Source organism: Culex quinquefasciatus, chromosome 3, assembly GCF_015732765.1.
Source record: "Culex quinquefasciatus strain JHB chromosome 3, VPISU_Cqui_1.0_pri_paternal, whole genome shotgun sequence".
Taxonomy (NCBI): Eukaryota; Metazoa; Arthropoda; class Insecta; order Diptera; family Culicidae; genus Culex; species Culex quinquefasciatus.
In genome coordinates, this window is record NC_051863.1 from 99,380,251 (window position 1) to 99,407,614 (window position 27,364).

The 27,364-nt window shown below is 38.0% G+C and overlaps 1 protein-coding gene across 1 annotated transcript in view; it reads right to left on the minus strand.

Annotated features, from left to right (window-relative positions):
• Window positions 1-9,709: 9,709 nt before the first annotated feature.
• LOC119770555 (plexin-B) overlaps window positions 9,710-27,364 on the minus strand; it is a 229,288-nt gene continuing 211,633 nt past the window's right edge. The window contains exon 7 of the mRNA XM_038265645.1: window positions 9,710-9,841. Within this exon, the coding sequence (XP_038121573.1) occupies window positions 9,833-9,841 (9 nt within the window). The 3' untranslated portion in view covers window positions 9,710-9,832. The remainder of the gene's footprint in view (window positions 9,842-27,364) is intronic.

Here is a 27,364-nt window from a genome sequence, read left to right on the forward strand (position 1 = left end):
GTTTCAAAACAATGGACAGTGAAGGAAATATACTATGTAAAGAATCAATAGTAAAAGAAAGATAGTAATTTATGAAGTAAATAAAGAAATTAACAATAGTTAATAAATAGAGGTAACAAACAAGCTTAGATTGTATTGAGGGCAATTTACAGGAAAGATGAAACATTATTCAAATAAAGAAAAGGCACATGATAAACAAAATTGACATCGCTGCCAAATTAAGGGAAAGCAGACAGTTTGTTACAGCAGCATCAATTGGTAAAATAGAGTGTAAAAGCGTTGAGAAATAAGAGAATCAAATAAAAGTAAAATCGAAATCAAATGGAGGATAGTAAACAGAAGCCGTTTTAGAAAATCAGTGAAACAAAATAAACAGAAGATAGCTGTTAGCTGAAATGGAAAGAAGAGAAACCCCGTTCTGCGATGCTCAGGTACATCCACAGCAGTTGACTCAACATAATGCGAATCAAAACAATACCGTCTACAATCACAAATTATTTCCCTTTCCCACATTGACGCGCCCCTTTCTTTTAGCCGTCTCTACTCTGACCCTCGCTGGTAAAAGGTTTACGAGTCGTTTCCACAGGCCACCAGCTAGGTCATCATGAAAACCAAGCCAACGTGGAGGTAAGAAAATAGGACACTTGCAAGGAACCAGAGCTATACTGTCCTGATCAAGAATGATCTAACAGGACTACGGACGTAGTCAGTGACGCTCCTTCCAGGATGTTCCTCGCCTGAGCGTCAACTGAAGAGGTATCTTCAGTATCATTCACCCTTGGCCTGCAATAATCATTAGTAAATTAGGCAAAAATTGAATGTACACCACTGTAGGAAACTGTTGAATAATCTTAAATTAAAACAAAATAGTATACGGTGAATTTGTGTGCTAGCCCACAGGACAGAGCAAGAACGACACGCTATACAGGGCAGAATGGAATTCACACAGAGCTAGCAGGAAATTGCAATTGATCTTGTAAGCACAGAGTTGTGTTGTAAGTAACACTTCTTAAAAATTATGAATTAACATGAATAAAACTCTCGTGAAGCATGATTAAGGAGGAGGATTTCTGGAAAGTATAAAACTGAAAAATGTAAGAAAATCACAAAGTTTAATCTGATTTATGATCTGATTAAGATCAAATTCAGTTGTGTTGATTTCTTGTTTTTGATTTTTTTTTGTTTGTCAATCATTTCGAAATCTTGGAAGACGATACAGCTGCTGTCCACATGTATCAGAAGTATATGGTTTTGTTTTTGAAATTAAATGTATGTACCAGAATTGAAAAAAATCATCAATTATTCAGATGAAACTGGCTCACAATATAAAAATCGGTTTATTATGATCAATCTTTCAAACCGTAAGCAGATTTTGGAGTTTTTGCTGAATGGCACTATTTCGCTACCGCACGGAATTGCTGGCAGCTCTGATCCAGCCCGGTTGTGTACTCCGTCGCGCGTTTTTAAATTAGCATTTGAACTGTGAAATTTTACCGAAGGCCGTGGCAAAAGTAGTTAATTGGGTCCTAAAATGAAGCTTAGATTGCTGATATTATTGTTTACAGCGATTAAGCTTATTTTTCTGAGTACAATGACCCTTTGTACGACCACATAGAGTTTAAAATGGATTTTTAAATCAATTTTGAAAAATTAATCTCGCGGTCCTTCTTGACAGAAAAGCTCCTACTTGACAGCTCGTTCCAAGGGGACCATAGTTAATCCATCGAAAAAATGTTGTCTTGTCAAAAAAACATTTTGCGTTAAAATGAAAAAAAGTGATTAGAAATGGTTTTTAATCGTGTTTTTTAACGTTGTACATAAAAATTGACATAGGGCTTTAGTACCCAATTCGAGACGGGTGACCTGGCTTCACACGAGAAACATGGAGTTTCTTCGAAATTTGAGGGAAAACTGTAGTTTTGTGATAATTTGTTTTGTGTTATTTTCGTTCTGGTTTGATTTGCGCGACATCTTGACAGGTTGCTTTGGGTGGTTTCATTTTTCATCGTTCCGCAGAGTGGTTGTATGAAAGTTTCTATGCAACTCGTATGCGAGTCAATGGTGCCAAAATGATTGTTTTTTCTTGAGGTGGTATAGTTTACAAATAGCAAATAGCAAAATCGGGTGAGCCAATTCCAATAGGAATTCTTCTGAGAAATGAGAGTTTGAAAGTGTGTATGAGGATGAGGCGTGAGTGTGTGCGAGAAAGGGTTTGAGCCGGCACAACTGATCTAGACAACTTTTTTGTGACAGTGTTGCCAAAGATTTGAATGTTCCTAACGAGATACTTTTTTATTATTTTTTTTCTTGTTTTTTTTTTGTTGTTTAAAAAGATTTTTCTGGAATAGTAAGCTAACTAGTGACATGCATTTTAATTTGTAAGGAGGTTAACTAATTTAAAATGCTGTTATTTTATTTTGTTAACTTTTCTCAACATACAATAGTTTAAAAGATCTCCTTGTTCCGGCTCATTGAAGAATATGTGTATAATTTAAGGTTTTTTTCTCGATAAAAGTTCATTTCAAATATTATTTCCGTGGTAAAATTATGAAACTTGTTTCACGATAAGCGCGATAAGCATAGAAAAACGGCCCTTTACTGGAATATTTTCCCGTCATTTATAATATTTTTCTTGGTTTTTGTATAGTAAAATAAATATTCACATTAATTTCCCGGTGGCCAAAAGAGTCAGGAGTAGAAATAATTATATTGAACACGGATCCTATCTTTCCGCAGCCGGCTGCCTAAGATTTGATCTTAACTAAATATTCGCGTCGGGATAAGCTATTTAAATTACCAAAAACTTAAATTAAAAAAAAACTGTCTCAACAGCAGCATCTTTATTATTGCCTTGAGAATAATATAACACTCCATAAAAGTTCTAACATATGACAAATAAATAAACGGGAAGTGTCTCGACAGCAGCATCCGATTACTTGCCTTGAGATTAATGCCACACCATCTAAACTCATTTATGCCAATGGTCGTATCGCTTGCTTAGAGCGACTCCCAGACCCTTACCCTACACAAATACCAACTCCACGCGACGCTTACGCAGCCCTGTTGTTTAAATTCGATCAAATTTGGTTAAACGGTCAATTTGGTCGAGTTCCACAATAGGGTTGGGAAAAAGAGCCTGCGGTTTCGCTACCTTTTTCTAAGTAAGTCAAGCATCAACATTTCCCGTGCTCCGAATCCTTTTTCCTCTCCCGGTGAATGGTGGAGATGGGAGCGGCCGGCAATGGATGGCTTTCATGGTGCTGCCTGTCCTGTTCGGGTAGAATTGGTTTTAATTCCCTTTAATCATTTTCTAAGCAACCTGGGCTGGACAATCATCACATATACATGAAGAAATCCAGTCTGCAACCCGCTAAGATCACCATCTCCATGCGAATGCGAAATGCGAATGCGAATGCGAAAATGGCACTATTTCGCTACCGCACATGGCAACCCATGAGAATTATTTCATCTACTAAAGCCAGCTCTACATTTGTTCTCGCTTTAAATAAAAGAAGAAATTAGGAATTAGGAAAAATATGAAAATAATATAACAATGATAAAATTGTATTGTTAAAACACTGTAGCATTTGCAAATAAATATTAAATGTTCTTACTTAATACACAGCAAAAAAATCCGATGGTAAAATCGCATGCAAAAGCATGCACGTCACCTTCGTCAAAATAAACACTTAATATTACACACTGCATGTACAATTTTTGCAAACGCAAAAAAAAAAACTTGCAACCGACGGGATTCAAACCCAGCACCAACAGTAAGGACTGGCGCCTTAGCTCACTCGGCCATCAGACCAATGAAACGTTGTTAGGATAAACGCATATATGAGCTTGACATTTCGGTCAAGTAGTCCCATACTCAAGGTTTCCCATACTGACGGGCTACATATTTCAAGGTGTACAATTACATAAAAATGCATAAAATAATGCAATATTTATTTTACACCCAGGCCTTTTACACGCAGCTGGATTACTACTTTTTTAGCTGTGTATTAGGGTGGTCCAAATCCGGACTTTTTTGGGGCTACTCCCTGAAATCAAAGATTGACCCATCACTAGGCTTAATTCCAAATTTGAGCTCATTCTGACCACGGGAACCCCTCCCTCCAATCGCTTAAAGTTTGTATGGGAAAAATCGTCAAAATGTATGGAGAAAAGCATCTGTTTTACTTTTTTACCTGTGGAAGGCGCCATAATTATCCGATTCTTACCATTTCTCAAATGTAGAACCTTCATTAAATTTAGAACAACTTTCCCGAAGACACCATATTTTTAGGATTTTTTCCCGCGAAGTTATTAGCGCCCAAAACTGACCATTTTTGCGCGGCCAGCTGTAAGGGGCTACCTAACAACGATGTTTATTTCCAATTCGTACACGCACGTGCTCTCTCTCAGGTTCAAACTCTCTCACGAGCTTGCTCGTCTGCCTGCCTGTTTGCCTACAAGCGCGCGCTGTTTCTCTGCTTGGACTTTTGTCGTCGTCGTCGTTTTCTTTTGCTATCCGCTGCGCTGCGTTTCTGGCATGTTTATTTTAATTTTCAACTGAAATAGCAGGATTGTTTTGAGATATAAAATTTAATGTAATATGTGATCAACAATAGATATCATATTATAAGAGCGTGTGAGAGAGAATACAAATTTGATGAATTAGTTCATCCATGAATCGTCATCTGTTCTGATCCAAACCTAAATGCAAACGTTTTGGATTTTAATTTATCTGCTTTTGTTACAAGAAATACCATGCAGTTTTTAGATAAAAAGGAAGGAATTTTCTTTAGATTTTTTAAGCTGAATCCAAATGAGTATCTTAAAGGAAGGCCGCAACTGCAAGATCTTAAGGTAGTTAACGATTGTGCAGAAAGAGATGTTTCCTGAATCGAAAAATTTACACGTAAAATGACAAAAAATGATAAACAGTTGCAATATATGTTGCAGGTGGTCTAGGAACACAGAAAGAAATTTCCAGAAAGAATAAAAAAAATTTAGAGAGTATGAATGATAGTTTGCAGCAATAATTGTAAAATTGCCTTGATTTTTTCTCATTTGTACTAAAGTATATTTTTGTTATAGCAAACTACCTAAAGGAACAAAATTTGTATTACCTGAAGTTTTTTTTTTAATAATTGATTCATTATCATTTTTCTTTAGCATATACGCAAAACTGCGTGTAATGCTTGGAAAAAACAAACAAACCCTGTTGTCACATCATTTGCTGTAATTTTTTAATCGAGCCTAAGCTGTCTTTTCTTTAAACTATTTTTTCAGCGCAGTTTTTTCTTAATTTTTGACATAATTTAAGAATTTATATACTAAATATATCTCAAAACAATCCTGCTATTTCAGTTGAAAATTAAAATAAACATGCCAGAAACGCAGCGCAGCGGATAGCAAAAGAAAACGACGACGACGACAAAAGTCCAAGCAGAGAAACAGCGCGCGCTTTTAGCACAGAGAACAGATGTACATCTTGGTTCTAACTTGTGTGTAAACCGTGTAAACTAAAAAAATGCGTTGCATACAATCTTGCATCAAAGAAGTTAGAGTGTGCAGGATACGCTTGGCGGCGCCACCGTCGCGGCTGAGAATACTTGACTTAACAATTAAAAAGGCTCAATAATTTCGAAAGAAAATAAATGTTAACCTCGTTTAAATATAAAATTCACTTCTGTATAATTCCAGTTGACTAAAAATAATGCAAAAATGCATTAACATTAACGAAAACATAACAGAAAATTCATTCAAAATGATTTTTCAAGCGACAACTTAAAATAGTCCCTTTACACATGTTATGTCCGATTTCGTTTTGTTTACCTTCTTTGGCGCGTAAAATTACAACCCTCTGATGAAGGGCAGTCAGACATTGGTCTGATGTCGTTCGTACGGAATGTTTTATGCAGTGATTAGATGGTCCAACGTTCTGCTACTGTAGGCCATCATGATTTTGAAAGTGGCGCTATCTAGGCGGATGGTGCACACCTAGCTCTTTTCAACGTATTTTGGTTTGAATTTTTACACACGTTTTTCAATGCTGTTTGTTCAATGATATACATCTGTTCTCTGTGCTTTTAGGTAAACAGGCAGGCAGGCAGCCCGCATAGTCATGAACTATATAACTACTTTATGACAAATAGTTACTCAACTATTTATCAAATGGTCTCTACTATTCATTAAATTGTAACCCAACTATATATGTACGATATATCAAACCATTAATTCCATTCCCAAAATAGTTTTGGTCGATTTTACTATATGAGAAATTAGTTGTTAGGCAGAAAACTATATGAGGTTTTCATACATATGTAAATATTTTTATAAACTTGGATTTTACGTCAAATAGTCACTGCCCAAAAAATTTACTATTCCCTATATAGTTTCTGAAAAACTACTTAACCGACACTACTTTGCCGACACTTTAAAAAAGACCGCAAAAATGAACCCTACAATTGTTGTGATAACTACTTCGGATATAATCAAATTTGATTTTTAAGTTCTATCGATAGTTGGTGAATGTTTAACGCCATTATATGTGATGTTATTTACGTTGCTGCCGAACTGCTGCCGCCTTATCCGATTGATCTATATCTGTTGGTGGTTTTTCAGTGGTTTTGGTGACATGTTGTGTTAGAAGGAGCAAGCTCGGGGCAAGTATTTTTCGATAAGTCCAAGTAGTCCAAACAATTGACTCATTTTATAGTGAACAGTAATAGTCCACCATGTAGTACACATATTTTTGGTGTATGGTAAGAACAGCATGCCTACTTTTTCTGGAATAGTGAAAGTCAATTTCATGAGCCCTCGTAACATTTTTCTTCTTTTGGGGAGTTTTCTGATAATCTGAGGAGAAGTGGGGGTGTTGAAGGTTCTCTATCATCCAGAGGAATCGACTGTGATCAATTTACTTGATAAAAGTTGAAATTTTTGTACCAATCGTTTAACATATAGTTGGATTATATAACAAACTGTAATTGTACTCCATACTGTTGAAATATTGTTTGAACTATTTGGACTTATAGAAATTTTTAATTCAAAATAGTATGGTGTATAGTAATTTTACTTCATGTAAGTTGACAAATTATTTGGATTATACAAACTTATCGAAAAAATGTGGCCGCCATCAATTGTGTTCTACTATAGCATTTATAGTAGGTTTTTAGTTCTTACAGGTTCTGACTATAAAAATCTAAAATCTGTGGAATTTTGCTATATTGTTCTCAATAAAGTTGATAAATTGTTTGAACTATTTGGACTTGTACATTTTTTCGTTGAGTCACGTTGTCTAAACAATCCGAACTGTTTAGTGTAAGGTTATTGTACCCCAAATAGTTCAAAAATAGTTAGAATCATTAGATTTACTTCAATAAAAACGTCATCATTTGACGATCAGTTTCGTTATGGTTTTGTATAGTGCCGTAACTATATGATAATGGTTAAGTATGTGGTAACTACATCTCTTTTAGTAGTAATATAGTTTGGACTATTCCCCCGATGGTTTTTGATTATGCGGGAGGCGAGCAAGCTCGTGAGAGAGTTTGAACCTGAGAGAGAGCACGTGCGTGTACGAATTGGAAATAAACATCGCTGTGAGGTAGCCCCTTACAGCTGGCCGCGCAAAAAATGTCAGTTTTGGGCGCTAATAACATCGCGGGAAAAAATCATAAAAATATGGTGTCTTCGGGAAAGTTGTTCTAAATTTAATGAAGGTTCTACATTTGAGAAATGGTAAGAATCGGATAATTATGGCGCCTTCCACAGGTAAAAAAGTAAAACAGTTGCTTTTCTCCATACATTTTGACGATTTTTCCCATACAAACTTTAAGCGATTGGAGGGAGGGGTTCCCGTGGTCAGAATGAGCTCAAATTTGGAATTTAGCCTAGTGATGGGTCAATCTTTGATTTCAGGGGGTAGCCCCAAAAAAGTCCGGATTTGGACCACCCTACTGTGTATGTAATAATGTTTCAAGCTACAAATGTTTCGAAGCATTGGGAAAGACTATTTAAAGTGTTTATAGCATCGAGAATTTTTTTTGAGTGGATTTAGAGTTTTGATTTAGTGCTTCTGGTTACTTGGGTAAGGTCATATCTGTAAGCCCATAAATCCAATTCAAATGCTGTTAAAGGCAAACTTATAGGAAATTAGACGAGATTTCCGGTAAAAATATTTTTGAGACTGAATAATCCAGTCTGACATTTAGAAATTCCAAAAAACCATCAAAAAACCTATTTTTTAACATTTTAATTTTAAAAACCGCTGTATCTTGACTAGGAATGGACAAAGGACAATGGTCAATATGGAGACTTTTATGTAAAATTGTCTGAGGAATCGATTCTCACTATCGGTTTTCGAAAATTTTGACGTTTAGACCACTTTTCAGAAAAACAGTTTTAGTAAATGATTTTCGTATTTTTTAGGAGAGACATACCATCCTGCATTTTTCGTGAATCTTTATGTTACATTTTAGGCTATTTCCTTAAAAATTTAAAAATCTCATGGAAGTGGCGTGTATTTTTCTTTCAGTGAATTTTTTTAAAGAAAGCCCGTCCAATTTCCCTGTCTTTAACCACTTTTTTATACGATGCAACGGCTTTGAGTTACAGTAATTTTTAAATTACAAAATACAAAAATATTTAAATTACTTACACCCTTCTCAAATGTCATTTTCGAGTGCAACTGGCTCAATATCCACAGAAATGGCTTATATAGGCCTAGGATAACAAGTCTAAAAAGTTTCATTGAAATCGGAGAGGGTCGGGTACAAAAATACCAGAAAAATTCCTGATTTGTCCTTAAATTGCTCATAAGTAACTTCAAATGATTATTTTTGGTAAACCTAAACGAGTGTTTTATTTGACGCAAGAACTAACGAACAAGTTGTTAGTTTTGAACCGATTAAATGAAAATTTCTTTGCGTGTAGGAATATCGTAGCACGTGGGGTTTCTTCTACTAATTTTCAACGTCCTTCTTGTTTCTGTTTAGATAATTTTCCGATTCCTTACTTTTTTCACTTATCTCAACTCTCTTTTTTATAATATCTCAACTCTCCGGAGGTTTTTACGAGCAGTTTAGGTAAAATAACCATAGGTAGATAAAACAAAACTTTGTGAAGGGACCATCCATAAACCACGTGGACACTTTAGATGGGGGGGATATGGCGCTCCATACAAAAAAGTTTTTTTATATGGACAATTGTCCACGAGGGGGTTGAGATTACCACAAAAGTGTCCACGTGGTTTGTGGATGGTCCCGAATTTGTTCTTCACTTTGAGCTAAATTTACTGGCTGAATAGCACGATACTCAAAGGTCATCTTGAATGCAACAATATTATTCTAAAAACATTATACTCACTTGTCTCGTATACTGAACGATTTTTGTGCTTCTAGAGTTTCAATAAATATAAGCAAAAATACTTTATTATTGATAAGTTGCTCGAATTGCAGCATTGCCTGATCATAAGTTGTACGTATCATTGTCAATCTAAATTTAGATGAGTTTAGTATGGGATGATCGTTAACTCCAGGAAAGAAAACTTTCATTATATAATTCACGTGATCCAACGTAGGTATACCACTATTTTCCAAGTCTGCAGTCAAATCTGTCATGTCAGTTTGTAACTCGGCAAATGCTTGTTTACATTCTAGCCGAACGTTACTTTCGAGTGTATCCATTTGAATTTGAATGCGTTTATATTCTCTTTCAGCTTGAGTGCTTTTACGGCGATAGATTAAAACTACTATCAATGAAATGACGATCAATAAACTTCCAATAATAATACCAAAAAGGAAATGAGAAAAAGTGTACGGCTTGATTAAATCATATTTCAGGTATCCTGTAAAAAAAAAAAAAAAACATGGTTAAAAACTGTATAATAGGCCTTACAGTCTACAAACGTATGATGCGAGATTGCGAGATACCGAAAAAAAACCCTATAATATTCTGTAACTTTACTTCTCACCTGGGTTTGAGTTAAAACGGATGATTATGTTAATAGCGTAGAAGATATCCGGTCCGGTAGGTCCGGTTTTGACCAAATAAGTTCTTTCGCCCCCCAAAAGAACCGGACAAAACTCTGTTTTAGAATTAGGTGATTTCGGAATACACCAGTCCGGCTTCAGCCGTCCCAAGTCGCATGTGTGAGTGTAGATGGTGTAGACCAGGCCTGCCCAACCTTTTCGGCTCAATTTTCACATTTTTGATCGTCAAAATCACGATTGTTCATTTTTTCTAGGTTCTTCGATGGAATCGGTTCTCAGATGACCAGTGAACATAACTTTTCCAAAAGTGAGAAAAAATATTTATACATGTCGTTTTTATCTACATTTTACGTCAAAAATCAATGTGGTCCGCGGGCCGGACCAATTTTTCACTTAAAACTTACATTAAAAACAACCTGCAAAAATATTTTTTCAAGCTTTTATCAAAGTTATGTTCACTGGTCATCTGAGAACCGATTCCATTAAAGAAACCATGAAAAAATCAACAATTGTAATTTTGACGATCAAAAATGTGAAAATTGAGCCGAAAAGGTTGGGCAGGCCTGGTGTAGACCTATGGTAATATTTATCGCTGGAAAGGTGAGCCAACCCCAAGTAACCGTGGGACTGTATATGGTAGCTTTAAATCCCCTCTATATCAACATATAAAGTATGCATACAGAGTCTCAAAACTTTATATTCACTATATACGCATGGAGGTAAAATTGAGTGGCGACGGGTAGAGTTGATATAAAGTTATACCGCGGTAAAACGTCAAAATACTACCTTACCGACAGTACTTGAAATAGAATAAAAAGCTTCATTCGAGATTCTAAACTGCGTGTTGATTTGATGTTCTGAGATGTTCCACCTAGATGCCCTGCGCCAACCGTCTCGTTGAAATATGTGTACACGTATGATTCTTGTCGATAGAGTCTTCCTTCAGTTAGTTGCATGAAAAAAGAACACACTAGACAGGTTGAGTAGCAGCGTAGGGCGAGCCTCGTCACGATCAGCCTTGACCTTCATGCCACCGGTGCCCCGCCAGATAGTTGCTTGCCCAAAAGGGGGTCGGGTCAATTGGCAGAAAACCGATCGGCAGAATGCCGAATGGCAGAATGCCAAATGGCAGAATGCCAAATGGCAGAAAATCACATGGCAGAAAGGTTAAATAGCAGAATAGGTCAAATGGCAGAATATTAAATGGCGGAAAAGGTCAATCAGCAGAAAATTAAAAGGCAGAAAATTAATTGGCAGAATAAGTCAAAGAGCCGAATAATCAAAAGGCTGAAAAATCAAAAGGCAGAAAAATTAAAAAGCAGAAAATTTAAATGGCAGAATGTTAATAAGCAGAAAAATTTATGTAGAAAAGGGAAGAGTTTAGAATTAATGGAAAATAGAAACGTAACTTTATTTGTTCGATTAACACTGGAACGCCCAACGCATGTCCAACTTACACGGACGCCCAAGCCTCCCACAAAAGTTGGAACGGTAACTTCAACTCGCTGGTTCTCGGGCATAACTCAACCAATCGGGACGATTCTTGTTTCCAGTAATTTGTAAGAATGTCTAGATGATCCTAGAACTTTGCAGAACTTAATTTGATCAAATCTGTAATTTCTGCGACCGAAAACATCGTTCCACCTTTTTTCAAAACGACTGCCTCCGCGGAATTTTTGGCGATTTTTTTTTTGTACGCGAAAAAAAAAGTTGGAACGATGTTTTTGATCGCAAAAATTACAGATTTGATCAAATTAAGTTCTGCAAAGTTCTAGAATCATCTAGTCATCCTAACAAATCACTGGAAAGAAGAATCTTGATTGGTTGAGTTATGCCCGAGATCCGTTGAGTTGAAGTTACCGTTCCAACTTTTTTGGAGCCTTGGGCGTTGGAATGTTAACTGCGGTTTATTGCACGTCTACGTCGGTACGCGGTCGAGTGCTAACTGCCGAGAGCAGCACAAAATTTTCTCTCTAGACCTCGGGTTTGGAACCGGGGGGTGCCTCGATCGTCCTACACGGCCTTTCCTGACATCACTTCCGGCCTGGAAGTGTCCACGGTTTGATCTGGTCTCCTGCAGTCGACGTCTTCTTCGGCCCTTCAGTTTCGTCGTCTAGCTTCCTGACCTCGTACCGGTTGTTCGGCAGAACACCGGTGATCTCGTACGGTCCGAAGAATCGCGGCTTCACCTTCTGGCCAACTCCAAACTGTGTCTTGGGGATAGCCACCATATCGCCGACCTTGTACTCCACGTACGGCTTCCGGCGTAGGTTGTAGTACTTCCGGTTCTCCTCCTGCATCTTCTGGATGCTCTGCTGCGCCGCCATTCGCAGTTCGTTCCGGTCGTCGGTGAAACTGTCTTGGACCTCCTTCAGCAGCAACTCGTGGAGCACGGCGTCTTCTTTGGTTCGCATCTTAACACCGGTCAACAGTTCGAACGGGGTCATGTTGATCGCGCGCTGCCAGCTGTTGTTCAAACACTTTTGGACCACGGCAACGTGCTTGAACCATTCCTCCGGGTTGTCCACGGACAACTTGGTGATCATCGGGATAATGACGCGATGCACTCGTTCGACTTGCCCGCTGCCACGAGGAACCCCCGTGACAATCGTGTGTAGCTCGATGCCTTCTTCGTCGCAGAACTTGGCGAAGTATCCCGACGTGAAAGCTGCTCCCCGATCACAGATGATCCCTCGTGGGTTTCCGAACGTGTCTGTGATCACCCGTAACTTCTTCACGGCCTCCTCTGCGGTGGTTGACTTCGTCGCGAACAGCCAAACAAACTTTGTGAAAGCGTCGATGACTGTTAGGATGTACCCGTACGACTTCCTCGTTGAGGGCATCGGTCCTAGATGGTCCACGTGCAGCGTATCCAGCGGAACGTCTCCTTTCGGGATCGGACACAGCTCACCTTCCGGCTTTCCTCGTTTCTTCTCGCCAACAATGCAGGGAACACACGTGGCGATGCAGCGTTTAATCTTGTCCTCCAAGCCAGAGATGTAGTAGTCCGCCTTGATCCGCTCCTTCGTCTTCCGGACTCCGAAATGGCCTTGCTCGTGAGCAGACCGGATGATCTCCGTTTCCATCGACTCGGGCACGTACAGTCGTCGCGATTCAGCTTCGCCTTCGTAGAGAATACCGTTGCTCGTAGTGAACCCGTCGACGGAATCGCTCTGCTGCAACGCTGCCAGGAGAGCTTTGACTCGGTCATCCTCTTGTTGTGCTGCACGGATTTTGGCGACGATGGGTGCAGACATAACCAAAACATCCGCTCTCGACAGCGCGTCAACGTGTGGCAGCTTTTCTCCAGGGCGGTGATCGATCTGGTACCGGAACTCAGACAGGGCGACGACGTACTTGGCGATCCGTGTGTTGAGCTTCTTCTTTTTCACCGCATCCTTGAACGCCATACAGTCGGTGATGATCTTGAATGGCCGGCCGAGCAAGTAACAACGGAACTTCTTAACCGACTCGACAACAGCCAACGCCTCCAACTCGAACGAATGGTAATTTTTCTCCGCACCACTCGTCAGTCGGCTGAAGTAATAGCACGGGTGGAACTTGCCATCGTCTTCTGCGCGTTGCATCAGGATACCAGCGAGGGCCGTCTTGCTGGCGTCTGTGTGCACCTCCACGTCACCGTCCGGTCGGAAGATCCTCAACACAGGGTAGCTTGCCAGGATCTCTTTGATGCGGTTGAACGAGTAAACCGCGGCGTCGTCGAACTGGGCAAACTTATCCTTCTTCAGGAGATCCGACAGGGGGCGGGCAATGCCAGCGAACGACGGAACGAACTTTCGGAAGTAGCTGGCCAGCCCGTAGAATCGCTGCAACTGCTTCGCCGTCGTCGGCTGCGGGAACTGCTTTAGCTTCTCGATCTTCGCTGGTGCTGGTTCCACTCGGCCGTCGTAGATCGTGTAGCCAAGGTACTCCACACGACGTTGCAGGAACACACACTTCTTCCAGTTGAACAGCAGCCCTGCCTTCGCAGCCACTTCGAGCACTCGTTTTAGCACTTTTAGTCCATCTTCCTCTGATCCCGTTGGAATTATGATGTCGTCCACAAACGCCATCACACTTCCCTCGTGGATGAACTCTTTCAACACTGCACTTATGAATCGTCCAAATCCACTTCCACTGGTGCACAATCCGAACGGCGCACGCAAAAACTCGTACTGCCCGCAACTTGTCACAAACGCTGTGTACTTCCGGCTTTTCTCTTCGACAGACACGTGAAAGTACGAGTTCTTCAGGTCCAGGGTTGTGTACACGCGGGCTTCGGACAGTTGGTCGATCTGCTCTTCCACGTTCGGCATCGGGAACTTATCGCGCACTACTTTCTTGTTGATCTCCCGGTAATCAACACACACACGGTACGATCCGTCCTTCTTCGGAACCACTACGACTGGACTCGCGTATTCACTTTCTGACTGCTGGATGATCCCCTCATCGAGCCACTCACTGATCTGCTTCTTCACAACTTCCTTCTCCAGCTGGGCCAGACGTCGCGGGTTTTCACAAACAACGTCGTTGTCCGACAACGTTATCGTCAGCTGATTCGCGGCAACCACTGGCTTCTCCGGCGTGTAGTTCTCAATGAGTTCTAGCACTTCGTCGCGGTATTGATACGGTACCGTCACCTCGTCTTCCGCGACGTACTCCGCTACGCGACGAACCCACTTCACGTCGACGTCGGCCGGTTCGGCGTCGCTGGGCCGATACTTCTTCACACGCACTTCTCCCAGACTGATCGAATAATCAACGCCGCTGAGAAAGTCCATGCCGATCAACACCTGCATGTCGATCGCTTCGTTTGGCACGACGTAAAAGCGAATCGGGAACTCTTCTTCACCGATCGTTGCTGTGAGAGCAACCTCACCACACACAACACGAACGTCACCGCCGAATCCGCGCACTTTCATCGTCGACTTTCTCATCTGGACGCCGTTTTCCGCGAGATCCGTCCACAGATCCTTCCGAATCAACGAAATTTCTGCTCCCGTGTCGACGATTGCCGAAAACTCGCGCCCGAACAGGTTCAGCAAAACGCCCGGTTTGTCGCCGTTCACTTTCTCCACCACGTTCACTTTTTTCTCCTTCTGCTTCGTCTTGTTCTTCGGGCAATCCTTCGACAGATGACCAAAAGCGTTGCAGTTGAAGCATTTCGGTCCGTCGCTCTTCTGTGGGCACTCTGATGCGACGTGCGAGGCGTCGCCGCAGTTGAAGCAGTGCTTCTTCGGGTCACTTTTGGCGCTTGCTTTGTTCTCCGTGCGCGGCTTCTCTCTCTTTTCGTCCGGCTTCGTCTTCTTGCGGGAGTTCTTCGTCACCTTCTCGTAGTTCAGCAGCTTCTCCTTCAGGTGGCGGATGGTTTGTGCCTCGTACAGCAGAGAGCGGTGAAACTCGTCGTCGGTGATTCCATCCACGATGTACTCACACAGGCTTGGCTCATCGAGGTCAATGGCCAGCGCGATTCTCTGCATCTCGTAGATGTAGTCTCGCGTCGTCTCCGTCGGCTTCTTCTTCCGATTTCCCAGTGTGCGGTGGACGTCGCTCGCCCGCATGAACGGAGCAAACTCATCGATGAGCGCCTTTTTCAACTTCGCGTAGCTGCTGACGTCCCGAAGAGAGAATACAAACCGACGCGCCGTGCCGGTCAATTTCTTGCGTAGCATAATCATTTTATGCTCGCCAGTCCAACGAGCCGACTCCGCAACTGTTTCGAGCTGCTGCAACCACACTTTCACATCTTCGCCGTCTTCGGCACCGAAACTTTCGATGCTCTCTTCCATGTCGCGAAACGAATACACCTGCGGTCGTTGGTGTGTGTTTCGTCGTGCCTCTCTTTCATCTTTCGCGTCGTTTCCTCTCACGGTGGCGTCGTCACTGTCGGCGTGTGAGTCGTCGTTCTCATCAGCGTCGCTCTCGTTTTCGTCGTGGACCGAACCATCATCGTCGTCGCGTTGGCTGCCGTCATCATCGTCGTCCTCTCCGTTTGCAGCCGCTTGATGATCGATGATTCGTTGCTGTCGTTAGTCGGCAAGCCTAGTCTTTCGCACTCGCGCACAAGGCCAAGCTTGGTGAAATTTTCACACAACTCCTCGACGGTCGCCATCTTGTCGTTCGGCTGGCGTCACTTTTTAGAGTCTTTTGTCGCGAATTTTGTAACGATTTCGCGCACTTCGCGTAATTTTCACATTAACTCGCTTCCCGGACGAGCCCCCATGTAGAAAAGGGAAGAGTTTAGAATTAATGGAAAATAGAAACGTAGCTTTATTTGTTCGATTAACTGCGGTTTATTGCACGTCTACGTCGGTACGCGGTCGAGTGCTAACTGCCGAGAGCAGCACAAAATTTTCTCTCTAGACCTCGGGTTTGGAACCGGGGGGTGCCTCGATCGTCCTACATTTATTAGCAGAAAATTATTTAGCAGAAAATTAAATGGCAGAAAGTTGATCAGCAGAAAAAATAAATAGCAGAAAATTAAATGGCAGAATAGTTAGTTGGCAGAATAGTCAAATGGCAGAACCGTCAAATGGCAGAATAGTCAAATGGCAGAATTATTAATTAGCAGAAGAGTTGAACGGCAGAATAGTTGAATGGCAGAATATCAAATGGCAGAATAATTCATTAACAGGAGAGTTGAATGGCAGAATAGTCAAACGGCAGAACAGTCAAATGGCAGAACAGTCAAACGGCAGAACAGTCAAATGGCAGAAATTAGACCGAAAAAAATCATCAAAGGCAATAGTGGGGGGGGGACTATAAAAAAAAATCTCAGAAAACAAATTATTGTGCCTGCATTTCTTATAAGAGTTAAAACGTTTACAATTATAGTACCTAGAATTCTCACTTATATATTATATTATTTTCCACGGACTTGATTAAATATTAAGAATAAATATTGTAACTTCAGTGTTTATTCGACATTAACAGTTTATCAAGCAATAAAAATAATAATTTTTAATAAATTGAACTGTTTAACATTTAGAGTCTTTTTGAATAGGTCCTAAAAACATATGAAACAAAATAAATTATAGGACTAGTCACAGGACCCTTTTTTTTAAAAAATAAAACAAAACAAAAAAAAACACGCAATGTAAACAAATCTCCTACAAATATATGAAAAACAATAGCTTAGCAAAAAAAAAGCAAAGTAATCCACTGTAACGACCCCCAGGTCTTTTGTGGTCTCTGTTGCAAGTTTCTGCTCATTTCTAGGCGTCCGAAGGTTATGTGTGGTGAGTCACTCAAAACCTCTTTTACGCAATAGCTTAGAGGACCCTTAAAAAAAACTGGAAATAACAAACATTTGATATTTGTCTAACCGTTCTGTGCACTGAAGTTTGGTTACTGGAGTCCCGAGTTACCTACACGGAAAGAAGGTTTATCGTGAATCTTATTAAAATTTAGTTAAAAATCCTAAAAAAAAATAGGTTCTTTTTTCAACCACAATTTTTTAAAGTTAGAAATCATAAAACAAATCCTGGTCCAAAATATAGTAATCTAGCTAAATTGTAAGCTGGAAAAATGCTGTCAGTCTCAAAAGCTGTTTGTTTTCAGAAAGTCTGTTAGCTATTTTAGCTAGATTTTAATGTATCCTTGTGAGCTTTATGGCTAGCCCAGCGAGTTTTTAGACTATTTCAACTTTTTTTTAGGAATAATTTTCAAAATTTTCCATTGATGGCTGCGAATCCACATATTTTCACACATCTTTTTAGCCAACTTTGCCACTATTCTTGGTATGTTCTATGGTTCTAATAGCTACTTTTTCTGCTATTTCTACTAGTTTTCACTTCAAAAGCCTCCATTGCTGCCTGTAAAGCTTGCTCTATTCACCCAGCCTTTTTGCTGATTTAGTTCGTTTCTTTTTTGATCTTGTCACGTTTCTCGGTACATCCAGCTAATTTTTCGACTGTTTTAACTAGTAATTTTGAAATCACTTTAAAAGTTTTTGCTGGTGTAGCATGCTTTTCCGCTATTCTTGGAACGGTTTTTGGTAGTCCAGAAAATTATTTGAATGTTTCAATAGATTCCAGGCTTTTTGAACTTTGTTATAATTGACCATCCTAGGCTTCACCCATAAAGTGCGTCACGCTAAAATCAGCCAAAATTTAACTTAATTTAACATAATTTAACATAATTTAACATAATTTAACTTAATTTAACTTAATTTAACTTAATTTAACTTAATTTAACTTATTTCATCATAATTTAACTTATTTTAACTTATCTCAACTTATTTTAACTTGATTTAACCTAATTTAACTAAATTTAAGTTATTTTAACATAATTCAACTTAATTTAACTTAATTTAATCCAATTTAATCAAATTCAACTTAATTTAACTTAATTTAACCTAATTCAACATAATTTAACTTAATCTAACTTAATTTAACTTAATTTAATTCAATTTAACTTAATTTTACTTGATTTAACTTAATTTAACTTAGCTTAATTTAAATTAATTTAACTTAATATAACTTATTTTAATTTAACTTAATTTAATAAAATTTAAATTAACACAACGTAATTTAACCATATTACGTCAAATTCTATTAAATTATACAAAAAGGAACTAATTTCAACAAATTTTATCATAATTTAACTAAGTTAAACTAATTTTAATTAAATTTTCTCAATTTAACATAATTTAACTAAATTTAATCAATTTAACATAGTTTTATTTAATTTAGCAATTTAACATCAATTTAACTTAATGATTTAACTAAATTTAATCAATTAAACATAATTTTATTTAATTTAACAATTTAACATCAATTTAACTTAATAATTTAAGTAAATTTAATTAATTTAACTTAATTTAACTGAATTCAACATTTTTTTCTAAATTTAATCAAATGTTACTTGATTTTACTCAAATTAACTTATTAAATTTAAATTCAACTTCATTTTACTTAATAAAACATGATTTAACTTTATTTTATTTTATTTAATAAAACTTGGTTGACCTTAATTTCACTTAATTTAAGTTAATTTAACATTATTTAACTCTTTTTTTATGTGCTTCAAAGGCATAAGGTGCTCTGCTCGTTCGGATCTGTCAAACATTGGACAGTCTCGACATTCTGTACCCGCAGCCTTCCCCAATGGTAAATTTATCTGTAATTGGCTAATTTAACCAAAAAATCACTGTTTCACCAATTTGAAGCCAGCTAATTTGAATTGTTAAATTTTAGATGGAACTCCTTTCCGTGTATAATTAAATATGTTTATAGAAGTTGGAAATGTACATTTCATGAAACGTCCAATAGAGTTATCTATATGCGCATGTATTGCGTGTACGTACACGAAAAAGATTGTGGTTAAATTTTGTACCTACCAGCAAAACAAATGGCGTGCTAGTGTGCGTGAGATCGGGCTTAGATAACTCTATATTACGCGTTCGCACACTAGGGTACCATTTCATTTTGCTGGCCTATCCCACTCTTACACAACGATAACTGTCACCAGAGCAAGTGGGATAGATTGTTTGTTTACATTACCATTTCGCCCTTGTAAAAAAGTTACTACGGAACTATTTAGGACACACAGGGCCAGTACGCAGCTCGATAAGGAAAGGAGTCAAGAAACATTTTTACGAACAGCAGAACAACGGAGCGTTTTTTGGGGGCTTTCCTACACCATCGCTGGCTTGCTTTCACTACTGTTGTTGCCCATTTGAAATATTCCTTGACTGGTTTCTTACCAAGTGCATACACTGCTTCAAGTGGAAGAAATCTCCCAGTTACGACGATCTAGCACAGTTCTAACAAAGCTGGAAATTCTTACAGCATTCTAGCAGAAATGCTCCACCGTTCTAGCAGGGTTCTAGCAGAACCAGCTCTGCTAGAATATTACGTGACTGGGCTGAAGCAACATTTGAAAGGGGCGGTACTACATTGCGGTATTTCTCCCCATTTGAACACATGCACCGTCCGAATCGAAAATTTTCCACCATTTCAACATGCTTCTTGCTCTTGCATAGTTTTTGGGCAGACAGGTCATGTGTAACATAACCTCCTACGGTTATATATATCCAGAATTTTTTTTTTTAAAAAAAAAAGGTCCTATAAGCTATTGTTTTTCATATGTTTAAAGAACCTATTCAAGAAGACTCTAAATGTTAAACAGTACAATTTATTAAAAATTATTACTTTTATTGCATGCACTGTTTGAAAAACTTGATAAACTGTTTATGTTGAATAAACACTGGAGTTACAATATTTATTCTTAATATTAAATCAAGTCCGTGGAAAATAATGTAATATATAAGAGAGAATTCTAAGTACTATAATTGTAAACGTTTTAACTCTTATAAGAAATGCAGGCACAATAATTTGTTATTTTCTGAGATTTTTTTATAGTCCCCCCCCCCCACCCCATTTGACTATTCTCATTTCTGCCATTTGACTATTCTGCCGTTTGACTATTCTGCCATTAAACTCTTCTGCTAATTAATTATTCTGCCATTTGACTATTCTGCCATTCAACTCTCCTGTTTATTAATTATTCTGCCATTTGACATTCTGCCATTTAACTATTCTGCCATTCAACTCTTCTGCTAATTAATTATTCTGCCATTTTACTATTCTGCCATTTGACGGTTCTGCCATTTGACTATTCTGCCAACTAACTATTCTGCCGTTTAATTTTCTGCCATTTAATTTTCTGCTAATTAATTTTCTGCTAATTATTTTTTATGTTTATTAACATTCTGCCATTTAACTTTTCTGCTTTTTAATTTTTCTGCCTTTTGATTTTTCTGCGTTTTGATTATTCGGCTTCTTAATTTTCTGCTCATTGACCCTTTCTGCCGATTGACCTTTTCTGCCATATTATATTCTGCCATTTGACCTTTTCTGCCATTTAACATTCGGCCATTTATTTTTCTGCCGATTGAAATTTCTGCCATTAAGCATTCTGCCATTCGGCATTCTGCCGATCGATTTTCTGCCGATTGACCCGACCCCGCCCAAAAGATCCGTAACGGGGACGAAGGTATCGTTGAAGCTGGCGTAGACGTATGTCACTCCGCACACGATCTCGTCCGAGCAAAACCTGGACCTCCTCCAAACGATTTTTCCTGCATCAACAAAAATACCACCAAATACTGCCAAACTTTCTTTGCCCTCACTAATGTTGAGTTAGTGTTTTGAAACATTTGAAGAAATGTCAAAGTGTGATGTAACTTTAAAAGCTCACTTTACATTGATATATAAAGCTTACCATTAATGCTTCGAAACATTATTGAGCTAAATGCTTTGAAACTTTAATTGGCTGTTCTATATGTCATTATACAGTAAGTAATAATGTTTCAAACAATAAATGTTTCAAAACATTGGGAAAGGCTATTTAAAGTGTCATAGCATCGGGAAAGTTTATTTAGAGTGGATTTAGAGTTTTGATTTAGTGCTTCTGGTTACTTGGGACCTAGGCTAACCACCCACGACATAATTCTGCATTAGCGTGGTTCACGGATTTATGGAAAAGACATAATTGTTTAATTTCGAGAGTATCAACCGGATTTTTAAAGTACTATGACCCCAGAAGCTAAACTGCCCTTTGGTTAACATTTATTTGCTCCCGTTTTAATCTGAAGTTAGCATGGAACTTTAATCAATTTAGTATGGAGAATTGTAACTTTTTACAGCTTCTTAGAGAAAGTTTCCCAAAACCCTATAAAATTTTCCTATTCTTAGTTTTTTTTATAGGTTTTGATCCGAAGAACAACATTGTAGAACATCCCAAAGCGATAGAAATTGATCCTTTTCGCCAAAAGTTTCAAAACATGCTCAAAAAAATAACCTGTACAGTCATCCCACATATTCGGAACACCCACAAATTCGGAACACTTTTGTGGTAACTTGTCAACAGCATGCTAAATGCAGCTTTTCGGTCGACCCTACTATTTTTAGGACTTTCGTTTGGACATTCTCTTGCTATTTCACTAGTTAAAGTAGTTTATTTTAAGCAAAAAACTGTTTTTCAAGACTATTTTATCCAGAGCAGCAGAACACTGCCTCCAAACTGCCTGTTCCATAATTGTGGGATGTTATTGTGCCTCCCACAATTGTGGAACACCTTAATTTCAATGATATTTTCACAAAAAAGTTATCAGACCATTCATAAAACATTACTAAGCTTGAGTTTCATTGGTTTCAGTGTGTGAAGTCATTATTTTGTAAAAATTATGTACTCCTTGAGAGATCCAAAGTTTGTTTACATCCGTAAGAAAAAAGTGTTCCGAATTTGTGGATTTCAAGGGTCAAAGTTTTTCTTCCAAAACTTGATATAAAAGCTAAAATTTGCAGTTTCTCGATACAGCATTCGAAAGATCGCAAGAAAAGCTTTCAAATGAAGGTAAAAGCGAATCATTAAGTTCAATTATCGATTTGCTATGATTTTTTGAACATTTGCCGATCTGTAAACTGTTCCGAATATGAGGGATGGCTGTATCTAGGAATTAATTCCTAGCGCTTAGCGATGCTCTACAACAGCGGTTATCAACCTTTTCTTGGCGATTATCAACCCCTTTTCGATTTGCTTAAGCTCCTGGTTTTTTCGTTTGTAGGAGTTTCTTTTAAATTCCAAATATCGGTTTTTTTATGTATGAGAAACTTAAATTTTGGAGAAAAAAAATCTGTTTAAATGTTCTGTACCTGTAACTCGGGGGACATTGATAGAATTTAAACTGAATCTGGAATTTTCTTGGACCAATTTTTTTTTGCTCCCTGGGTGTTTTTGAACCGAAAAAGTGAAAAAATATTTTATTGAATATTTAAAAAATCGAAAAATATTGTTAAAAAGTTAAAGTTTGTGTCTAGAATTGTTTTAAGTACAAGTACTGGGTAGGCCAAACAATGCCCATGTAGGGGAAAGGAAATGCTCGTTAAAACCGTTGAAAAATCTGTCGGATTTTTTGATAGTCATCTTATCCCAGATTTGACTAAGACTTTGATAGAAGTTTCTAAAAAATCCAGTTTTTCACGATAAAAAATAGATTATAAAATTATTGATTTTCAGTACGTTTGACTCAACTAGTGGGGCAAGACGAACAACCCGTTGGGGCAAAAGAAACAATCCATATAATAGCATGTTATTTTGCTTACAATTCAGATTTGATTGTATTTGATACGTTTCTTTCATTTTTAACAGAAATAATAATATTTTACTAATAATTTGTTCGTTTTTCGAAAAAATAATAATTTTTTGTAGATAAATGGATTTTTTTATAATATATTTTTTTATAATATATAATTTGTATGAATTTTTTTTAAACATTTTTTATCAGTTTTTAAGTACTTTTATGCATCAATATCCCAATAAAATATGTTTTTGCAGCAATTCGTAATTTCTTCCATTCTTAAAATCCATGTGGTACACTTGCCCCACATAAACAAGGTTTTTCAAAGCTTTCAACAAAAACAACGAAATGATAAAACGTACTTTACAATAGGTGCAAATTATTGGTAGGGACACTACTGATCCAGGAAAAAATGCATTTTGATAAAATGAGCCTTAAAACGAACCCTAAGCCTTATTTTGTACTTTCCAAATATTATAAGAAAACAAAGGTTTTGAAAAAAAAACTTCATTCAATGATATGCCTCGTGGCGTTTACGTTGTTTTGGCGGTAGTGTGGTAGTAGAATCAACTAATTGCATTGCTAGCAACAATTTCTCATACTGGAAACATCAAAATTGTAAAAAATTACGGCCATACGAGCGATTGTTCCTCTTGCCCCACCTTCCCCTACTTTTCTTCGAGCCATTTTTTCTTTCCTGCTGAATTGAAAATATTGTAAATTTTATTAAAAAACTTTTTGATAAAAGTAAGTTTTCGAGTTGTAACTATTTTGAATTAAAAAAATCAAATATTTTGCATTTCTAAAAAAATCATTACTGTCATCTGGGGCGAATCGGGACTACAGTATGAATAGGGACAGCAGAGCACTTAAAAGCTTGAAATTTGGTTCTATCCGAAACTATTAAAAAATATCCAAATATTCGCATTTGCATTCGCATGGAGATGGTGATCTTAGCGGGTTGCAGACTGGATTTCGTCATGTATATGTGATGATTGTCCAGCCCAGGTTGCTTAAATATTGATTGAAGGGAATTAAAACCAATTCTACCAGAACAGGACAGGCAGCACTATGAAAGCCATCCATAGCCGGCCGCTCCCATCTCCACCATTCACCAGGAAGGAAAAAGGATGCGGAGCACGGGAAATGTTGATGCTTGACTTACTTAGAAAAACTAACTTAATCCACCTATATGGTTGGAGCCTTCCTCACTCATTACCAACAATGGCTGTACACAAATTTCATCTATTTTTTAGACCCGGAATAAAAAAGTACATAAATATCACTTAAGTGGCCATATCTCGAGACAGGGTTGCCAGATCATCAATGTTTTGGACTCGTTGGAAAGGTCTTTTGATAACCTAACCAATGATAGGTCGGATGGTGGATCCGGACATAGTTTGCATACATTTAAATGAGATCCGGCTTCAAAAAGTACATCAATATCACTTAAGGGGCCGTATCTCGAGACAGGGTTGCCAGATCTTCAATGTTATAGGCTCGTTGGAAAGGTCTTTTGATAACCTAACCAACGATGGGTCGGATGATGGACCCGGACATAGTTTACATACATTTAAGTGAGATCCGGATATATGTGAAAACACATTTTTATACATAACTTTTGAACTACTTATCGAAACTTCAATCTGTATAAAACTTGATCTATGGGACCCTAAACCAAGTCGAATGCAACAGGTTCGGGTCAAATCGGTTCAGCCAGTGCCGAGAAACATGAGCTAGTTTGTTGGCCACATACATACATACACACACATACACACACATATACACACAGACATTTGTTCAGTTTTCGATTCTGAGTCGATATGTATACATGAAGGTGGGTACAAAATCTGATCGATTTAAGTGAATTCATTTATGAAATGTTGTTTCTGTGTCAAATACTAGTACCTCTAGCCAGTTTGTGACAACTTTGAACTTCTGATAACTTTGTTAAGTTAGTTTATATTAAAAATTGGTTTAAATTTAGTTTTTTTTATGTAAAACTTATCAAAACATTAGTTTATAAACAACTATTTTTATAAAATTGCTATTTTATGTTGTAAGAGTCTCTATTGAACAAGTTTTAACAATATTTGTTCGAAATATACATTGTTTTCATCTTTTGCCTTTCTTACAAAAGAAAGGTTTAAGGTTTGCTTTTGGAAAAACGCTTTTTTTAGAAATCTTAAAAAATTCGTGCACGGCGAGGATTCGTCCCAGGAAAAAATCCTATTACTAAATTGAAGGTTCAGATTCGTTCTTTCGATTGAATTTTGGCCCGAAACCCGGAACTCAAAGTCTGATTTTTGAGAGCTCTTTTTCTGAAATACATGAGCGATGTCTGTATCCGCTCTTAAAAATTTGTGTCTTCCATCACTGGAAAACCGCTCGTAAAACCCACAATTTTTATAAGTCAGATCTGTAGCCGTGGGGTCGGAGACGAACATTTTATTTTTCGATTCACAATTTTCGACCAGTAAATGTGGTCAAAGCCATTTTTAGAGGTATTTTTTGGACTATTTTACAGATAACACTATCAAATTTAAAGAATTCAGTTTCAAACAAAAAGCCATTCGAAAACATGCGCCATAAACTGTTTGGGCCCAAATGGAGAATGGGCAGATTTGGTCCAAGGATGTACACGAACGGGAGAAACTTTATTCGAAAGATCTCGCCGAGACATGAAAAAAAGTCTTCTGGACGAACTTTCTAAACCCCGGGGTTCAAAAGTTACAAGTTGTTGAAGTTTGAGTATTTTGGGTTAAAATGTATAAAAAATCGTATTTTTGCTATTTCTAAAATCACTCATAAAATCCTTATTTTATTATGGATTTCGATCATCTTGACTTCATTCGACGCGTATCAGCGAAAACTATAAGTTCTGATATGTTTTAGCATGATTGAAACATGACTTCTCTTGTCTTTATACGTTTGAACCGTTTGTGCAAGAGGTTTACCATAGAAACAAGTCGAAACTTGAAGATTTTGAAAACGGATCCTACCCAGACTGCTTCGGTTAGTATGGAAGGCTACAGTGCATTGTTGTGACAACTTATTGAGATGTTCTGGGTCGTCCAAGAACTCCTTGGAGTTAAGACCGGTGGGTCTGCCGCTGTAAACAGCATGAGGTCAGTGATTTTTTTACCATTGTTCATAACCGCATAGCTTCAGTGAGTATGGTAGACTACTTTGTTAATGTTTTGAAATGTCCAAAATCATCCTAGGACTCCCTGGAGTTTAGATCTGTGGGTCTACTTCCGTAACTAGTAAGATGTCGACCGGTATTGCCCACGGATCATACCCGCATAGCTTAAGAGTAGGTTAGACTACTTTGTAAATGACTTGGGCTGTCTTGGATCACCTAAGGACTCCCTGGAGTTATGATCTGTGGCTGTTAACTCCAGTGAGTCCTGGGATGACCAACACATTAAAAAAGCAGTCTACCATACTGACTGAAGCACTGATCTTGGTCAAAACAGGTAGATATCTTGATTGTCACGGTGATAGACCCACAGATCTTAACTTCAGTGAGTCCAAGGATGACCCAGGACATTTCTGAACATTAACAAAGTAGTCTACCATACTCACTGAAGCCATGCGGTTATGAACAATGGTAAAAAATCACTGACCTCATGCTTTTTACGGCGGTAGACCCACCGGTCTTAACTTCAAGGAGTTCTTGGACGACCCAGAACATCTCAATAAGTTGTTACAACAAAACACTGTAGCCTTCCATACTAACTGAAGCAGTCTGGGTAGAATCCGTTTTTAAAATCTTCAAGTTTCGACTTGTTTCTATATTAAGCTTCTTGCACAAACGGTTATAGACGTATAAAGACAAGAGAGATCATGTTTTAATCATGCTAAAACATATCAGAACTTATAGTTCTTACTGATACGCGTCGAATGAAGTCAAGATGATCGAAATCCATAATAAAATAAGGATTTTATGAGTGATTTTAGAAATAGCAAAAATACGATTTTTTGTACATTTTAACCGAAAATACTTAAACTTCAACAACTTGTAACTTTTGAACCCCGGGGTTTAGAGAGTTCGTCCAGAAGACTTTTTTTCATGTCTCGGCGAGATCTTTCGAATAAAGTTTCTCCCGTTCGTGTACATCCTTGGACCAGCTCCCATACAAATTTGCCCATTCTCCTTTGAAGCTTTTCCAAAATGTATTTTCAGAGATATAGTGATTTTAGTGTTTTTCGTCTTATTTTTACCCTATTTTTTCCTATTAAATTTTTGGATTTATACAAAATCATATACTGAACATCAAATTCAAAGTCC